Raw genomic sequence first — 7,446 nt, 5'->3', positions numbered from 1 at the left:
CCAATCCCAAGCAAGAACCCACCTGCGCCAATGATACATACATATATAATCTTGTTAGCAAAATGTTCGTACTTATATTGAAATCATTGTTATTATCGTCTAAGTAAAAATATTTTACAAGTTTAAAATTGACGCAGTTATTTCAAGTACTACTACGTTAATATTAAGTCCACTTATCCTCGCCTTGCCGTATGTATTCCCGCATAACTTAAATTAATAATTTTGTTGCGACGTCAAAGGCTGTGCGTTTTTAGATACTTGCGCTGCCCACTTCCGTGCATTCTTTATTGTACCTCGCTGTTGTAAGAATCAAAATCAGACAATAACTAAAGCATAGATTAATTGTTCTAAAACTTAAAATATTAGTTATTTGTTTGAGTGCGGTAGATATACTTTAAACAATATTTCAAATTGTTAGGTTACACTGTTACATAGCTAATAAAGAAAAATGTTATTTTTTTTTAATTGATTTATATAATGTATCTGTAATCGATTTGCCCTTGTGACATATTATGTTGAAAAAGACCAGAAGAAATCTTTTCAGTTGCAAATATTTTACGTTAATGAAGTAAAGTAAAATAAATCTTCAAACCCTTTCCTCAAAGGTAGAAGTGGCCTTACTCCGGCTAAATACTTAGAGGTAGGGCTTTGTGCAAGCACATCTAGGTAGGTACCACCAATTCAACATATATTCTATCGCTAAGCACCAATTCTTAGTACTGTTGTGTTTCGGTTTGAATTTGAGTGAGTCTGAGTGAACTACAGGCACAAGGGTTATCGACCCCAAGTTTGGTGATTCATAGTGATGTAAGGACTGATTCAAAGTTTTTTCTACACCAATGTTTACTTACCATCAGATAGCATACCACCATCTGCCCATCCACCAAACTACGTTATAAAAAACGTTGATATAAACGCAATAATTTTGTCATAATCTCAAATAATAAACGACAAACATCTTCAGCTTTGTCTAATAAACTAACATAAAGTAATACAAATTTAATATAAAACATTACTCGTAATACATCTAGCTTCAAGTTATCTTCCAATAATTACAAGACAATTGTCAGTTTTGTATAACAAACAATATTTTGGTCACATATGGAGAAACAACAAACTATCTCCTATCGATATTTCAAAAGTCAATCAGCCGCTCATTGCTGAACGTTGGAATAATGAGGATTCATTAATTAAAATTAACACATGTAAATATGACATAAATTTTCACGTATGGAAGATATATTATGGAATACACTTAAATTCGTATCTACGATTTAATATCAAAAGTATTTCGAATAGCGAGCGGTGGCGTTCTTTAAGACATCACATCATTACTCACTCGTGAAATATTGAAAAATGACTCACACTGCTATTTTTATGTGTATATTCTACATGTATGTATATATACTAATGTCGTCGTAGTTTCACGATCGTGATCTGCGATGGTTTCAAGCTTTGTTTTTTCAGAATAGCTCCCCTGGAGAATAATTACTCTTTAGCTTTTTTATTGATTTTTTTGGCCACGTAGTCGGAAATAATCATTACAAATAATACAATTACGCCAGGAGCACTTAGCATCTTAAAAATTAATGAACTAACTTCTTTGGCACATTTTTTATTTTGGCGTTAATTTAATATTACGTAAAGACTAATTATTCTTTCGAGATCAAACGAGGGCGTTGTATTTGTATAATATACAAAAATATTTTGTGTCCAAAAAAATTATGTTAAACCCCTAGTAGTAGTAGTATAGTTCCATTGAAATTCTATAGATAACGCAAGGAGGTGGTCATTACATATTTTTATTAATATTATTTTTTAAGAATAAAATATTTACATGAGTAAATAATACAAAACAATAATTATAATATCCTTAATGTGTTTATGAATGAAACAATAATTCGTTGACATTTTAAATACACTGTTTATGAATAAAATCTAAGTAGGAGGTTTTAAGGGCGTGTTTCCGACGTGAAGGTTGTTAATTTGAGGCAGAAGGATAGCCGCCGTTGCTATTGTGGTGACCAGCACGAAAACTGCAAGCAAAGCTCTGTCTGCTACTACAGCCACCTAAGTTTAAATAAACAATTTATTATTAGTAACCAATGATAAGGCGTAGTATATACATACCTTACAACATAATAACATTTTATTAAACTTTACCTTTAAGTACATACGTGTGCGGCAAATTTTGCCATTGAATTTTAAATGAATGTTTCTCAAATAATTGAGATGAAATTTCGTACACCATATAATTCGGATTATAGTATATATCATTTATAATAAATATCCTAATTTTTGTAATTTGGCACGAAATAAAAACAAATGTTTCCTATCAGTGGGCCATTAGAGCTGTTAACATAATTAAAAAAAAAACTGCATATTATGCGTATATGCCTTCATATTTATTTATGAATTTAATCTTAACATTGTCAATATCTTACAAGAAAGAATCATCTTTTGTCTATTTATGCAATTTATATTATTTTTGTCTATTTATGTAATTTATTATAAGTTATTTTTTTTTAATAAAAGACTTATTATAATTATATGTTTACTCATTTATTAATGACTTAAGTCATGTTCCTTTTCTGCAAATACGTAATGATTTAATGTATTTTATTTGATTTGGCTGATGATAATGTTCCGATTACGGTCAGGACAGCCTTTCTAAAGGTAGAATAGCCAGCTGTGCAGACAAATTAAAGTGCACAAAATGTTGGCAAACACACTCGATATTCCCTCACTTTTCTAATCAGTTTATGAGTTTTATAAGATGTTCAACCGTACGATCGGTTTTTCGTTTATTTCAAGGGGAGATATTTGAACTAAGGATCTGTCAATCAAACCAACGGTGAGTTCGTTTAGGGGCATCTGATACTTTATTTATTATTATAAGGTACAATATTTTTATTGTTACTGATTGAAATAATAAAAATATTATATCCCCAAATTAATGGGGTGATATTTTCGCAATGAATGGTCACGGAGCGACATTGATATACGAGTTTACGACGTTTCATTTTTATTTTTGTTGAGCGATGCTAGTTTTCTGGGAAATATCTGTTTTGTTTGTTATAAAATATTGAAATGCGTGTAATTTTTCAATATCTTGACTGTTTTTATTGGTTTATCATAAATATATAAATCCGTCACCTGTAGCTCCATTAAAAAATCAATCTTTTAAAATAAAAAGGATAATATATTTCCGATAATTACTATTCACTTGGACAAAATATGCAAATGCAGTCATTGAAAAAACGTATCTACCAATCAAATCTGAAAATCAAAGAGCCGATATGGCTCAGTGGTTAGAACGCGTGCATCTTAACCGATGAATTCGGGTTCAAACCCAGGCAGGCACCACTGAATTTTCATGTGCTTAATTTGTGTTTATAATTCATCTCGTGCTCGGCGGTGAAGGAAAACATCGTAAGGAAACCTGCATGTGTCTAATTTCAACGAAATTCTGCCACATGTGTATTCCACCAACCCGCATTGGAGCAGCGTGGTGGAATATGCTCCATACCTTCTCCTCAACGGGAGAGGAGGCCTTAGCCCAGCAGTGGGAAATTTACAGGCTGATTATGTTATGTTATGTAATCAAATCTGAGCTGAATAGAGAATATATGTAGTATAATTCTTTTAAAATGAACCAATAGGTATTTGTTACTACAAGTAAAAAAAAACGAATTGTTTCAACTCAAGGGAAAAACTAAATGAGTTAAGAAATTGTTAACAAAGAGATTGTTATGTACGTTGCAGCGTGAGAAAAAAGTCTTTTAACCTTATACTTTAATGACTTTTACTGATTGCTTTTTCTACGTCAAAGAGAGTAAATTCCACAGCTTTATAGCCTCAGCGTGGAAGGATTTAGAAAATACCACAACGATGGAGGGGAGCTCGAAGTATTGGGTTAACTTCACTGCAGAAGTAGTAATCGGGGGGCACGCAAATTTGTATTTGAGGTATTCAGGCGCTTTCAGATCACATATCCATAACCATAGAATATACACAAACAACAGTATGTTTATTCTACGGTTTCGGATTGCTAGTTAGCTAATTTAAGATCGGTAATGATAAATACAATTGTATTTTGAAGAAAAAAAATAAAGCGGACAACTATAACTATAAATGCGAACGAAATGGATCCAACTTATTTAAAAGAGTTTCATCATCTATCACAAGGAATATGCATATGAAATTAGCATCCATTGAAGCTACTATTCCATTTCTTAAGGTTCAACGGCTGTACGCATATTTGTTTTAGTCCAGACCCAGTAAAGTAGTTACTAGACCAACCTTTGTCTGGCTTCTAACGTTAAGGCAGAGCGAGTCGAATTAGCTTTTTAAAAATATTAAGCTCATTTTGTGATTACTTTTGATTGAACCATAGGCGACTTATTGCGGTTTTACATATTTAAAAAAAAAATTATCTTCTAACTATCAATAAATAATAAAAATAGCAGATGTAAATACACTACCTGTTTCCACTCGAGATTTGCGCGCTCGAGTCGCTCGTTGGCAGCGACGCGTTGCTCGTGCCGAGCGGCCGCATCGCGTAGCGTACAGCCGCAGCACGCGCAGCGAGGACATGCGTTCGTGCACACGGATACCACCGCTTCGCCCACGCCGACACCTGCACCCACGCCAACCGCGCTTGCTGTACCTCGGTCTGTAAAAACATATCTTTGTACAAATAAGGCAATAGTCTTGTATAACAGACTATAAACCAGCAGCCTAAACTATAAAATACACATAGACTTCAGATTTGTAGGAAGTCTTTCTTTTTAGAATGTAGAGGCGGACTAAGAAAGGATTTTACGAAATTTAGTTTTAAGAGACGCAGAGCTGTTTAAGAGAAGCTCACCAAAAAAATACATATGGTAATACGTTTAAAAATAATGCGCCTGTAACTAAAGTGTAACAAAAGTGACGCGCGTAAAACGCGCATAGTCTACGTTTTTAATAATGTCCGACCGAAAGTTCGGTTTCGGTTTCGGTTGAGTTTCGGCAAAAAAATGAGTTTCGGTTTAGTTTCGGTTTCGGCAGTAAACTTGCCGAAACTGCGACCGAAACCGACTGCGTTCGGGAGTTGCCGCGCTGTGCTCGGTCATAATCGGAGCGGTAATTGTCTAATCATGTCGTGACTTGCTTGTGTTCGCAATGCGTTTTGTTTGTTGTGAGTTGGAACTGGGATATTATAAAGAATCTTACTGAGGTACTAAAGTTTTTTTATGAAGCTACACTTGATCTGTCATATGATAACGCATGCATTTCCCTTGCAATTCCTTTGATATCACTATTAAATAGGAAGCTGCAAACTAGAGACGAAAATGAAAGCGAAATAATGAGAAATATGAAAACACGGTTGCATGAATCAATGAATCGACTGCAACATTATTGGATCCAAGATTTAAAGGCACATATCTGAATTCTGATGAAGTTGACATTGCCACCTTAGAAATAGAAAACCATTATATAATAAGTGAAAATTGTCATTCTGAAGAATCACAGCCATCTTGTTGATCTAGAATACCGTCTCCCGAAAAAGCGGAAGGGCTTTGGGACGCCCATGATAAATCTACTTGTAATTTAATAGGAACCTCTGGTGTGGAGAACAGTGATTGTTTATCCCAAATTAGGATAACCATTCAAGCATACTTGTCAGAAACTATGTTACAGAGAAGTGCAGACATTTATTCTTACTGGAATTCTAGTCTACTTCTGTCTTTGAGAAAGGTAGCACTGAAATTCTTATCAGCTCCACCGACGAGTCGACGACAAATTTAATGAGACAGAAGGAGTAATCTGCGAGGCGAAAATGTTGATAAACTATTGTTTCTTACCTATAATATAAGATTGTTTAACTATAAATATTATAAGACATAAAAAATACAGATTGCTGCTTGAAATTATTAGAATCAAGTCTACGCGTTTTGAAATATTACGATTAGTTTATTATATAGTAGTTTAGCTATAGTTTTTTGTTGAAGTGTCATACAAAATAACGAATTAAGTTTAGGAGCTAATTTGTTTTAAATATAAATGTGATACGTCCCCATGAGTCTGTTTAAATGTCTGTACTTTCTTAGATTAATCCTTGAACTATATAATTTTAATCGTATAAGTATAACTTAGGCCGAACATAATTAATTAATTACTCACTGAGATGGTTGTGGTTTTGTCGAGCAAAACGTGGCGAAGCAGGAGGCGGCCCGTCACGTTGTACTTCCGCTTTCAAGCGTGAACCCGTACGTGGATTTACCTGAACGCCCGCTGTTACCGTCACGGCACTGCTGTCGCCCTGGTATCCATAATAAAAAAAAACCAAATTCGTAGGTTATTTTTTTAAATAATTGTTTGATATTATTGTTTATCTTTAAAAATATACGTAGTCTTATAAAACTTTTAGATATATCGTTGCAATATAATAATTACAGATTTGACTCTGAAAGATTGTATATTATTCAAACAGAAGGTAATGCTAACATAAGGTATACATACAATCATTGTTTTTTTTAATTTCATAAATAATATTTTTATAGAGAAGTACAAATATTTTTTGAATTAAATACTAGCGAATCATATATATTAAAAGTACTAGACTGTTGTTTTAAACTACATGAGTAAATAAAAAAAAAACCATAGAGTTGCAATCGGCAGATATTAATTTTTTGGAATTAACTTTTCATTCAGCCATGAAGTAGACCATTCAATAACTTACTCGGAGCAAAATTCACGGTATCTTTCAGTACCGATTTCAAAGTTTATTTTTTACTACTGAAATTTTGCAACGTTTTCAATCTTTTCAGCGTTCGCTTCTGACCGCACCGTTGAGCAACATATTTATAAAATGTATTTTAGACGTTGCAATCCATTTTGTATTGGATCCAATACACTATCCACAAATTGCAGTTATTACCACAACAACTCATCTTTGATTTATATTAAAAATATGTAAATCTAACGGAACGTACAAACAAAACGGCTTTATGTGTGTGATAACTGAATTTTAATGAAAAAGTCGTCTCTCAAGAATGCTTAACTTAATAAACGATGAAACTTTGAGAAAAACAAATTGCAAAATTGGGCAAAAAAAATGTTATCTAACTTTGACTTTACTTCGAAGTTTAGGACTACGTTTTAGATTACCCAATCAGTATCAAAACTTTACAAGTGAATATTTAATTTCTCAGAAACGGGGTCCGAAAACTCATTTATATATTATGAATTTTAACAAAATATCTCTATGAAATATCAGGTTGTCATCAGTTAAAGGTATCGCTCATAGTAACAGTTAAAGTAAAAAAAAATCAAAATAATCTCACTTTAATGAGAATGTTTGGAGCTTACTCCAACACGCTGCACTAATGCGGGCTAGTGAAAATTTCATTGCTAATTACGACACGTGTACGTTTAGAACTCGAGGAATCCTGTATGAGT

General features: G+C 33.2%; 1 protein-coding gene across 1 annotated transcript in view; it reads right to left on the bottom strand.

The window, feature by feature from the left end:
- Nucleotides 1–1,896: 1,896 nt before the first annotated feature.
- Nucleotides 1,897–7,446, bottom strand: part of LOC113402037 (neuronal acetylcholine receptor subunit alpha-10-like) — a 43,500-nt gene continuing 37,950 nt past the window's right edge. The window contains exons 9-11 of the mRNA XM_026642152.2: nucleotides 6,169–6,307; nucleotides 4,485–4,675; nucleotides 1,897–2,070 (exon numbers count right to left, since the gene is read on the bottom strand). Of these exons, the coding sequence (XP_026497937.1) occupies nucleotides 1,939–2,070; nucleotides 4,485–4,675; nucleotides 6,169–6,307 (462 nt within the window). The 3' untranslated portion in view covers nucleotides 1,897–1,938. The remainder of the gene's footprint in view (nucleotides 2,071–4,484; nucleotides 4,676–6,168; nucleotides 6,308–7,446) is intronic.

The sequence above is a fragment of the Vanessa tameamea genome, chromosome 2, assembly GCF_037043105.1.
Source record: "Vanessa tameamea isolate UH-Manoa-2023 chromosome 2, ilVanTame1 primary haplotype, whole genome shotgun sequence".
Lineage (NCBI taxonomy): Eukaryota > Metazoa > Arthropoda > Insecta > Lepidoptera > Nymphalidae > Vanessa > Vanessa tameamea.
This window is presented reverse-complemented; position numbering and strand designations above follow the sequence as displayed.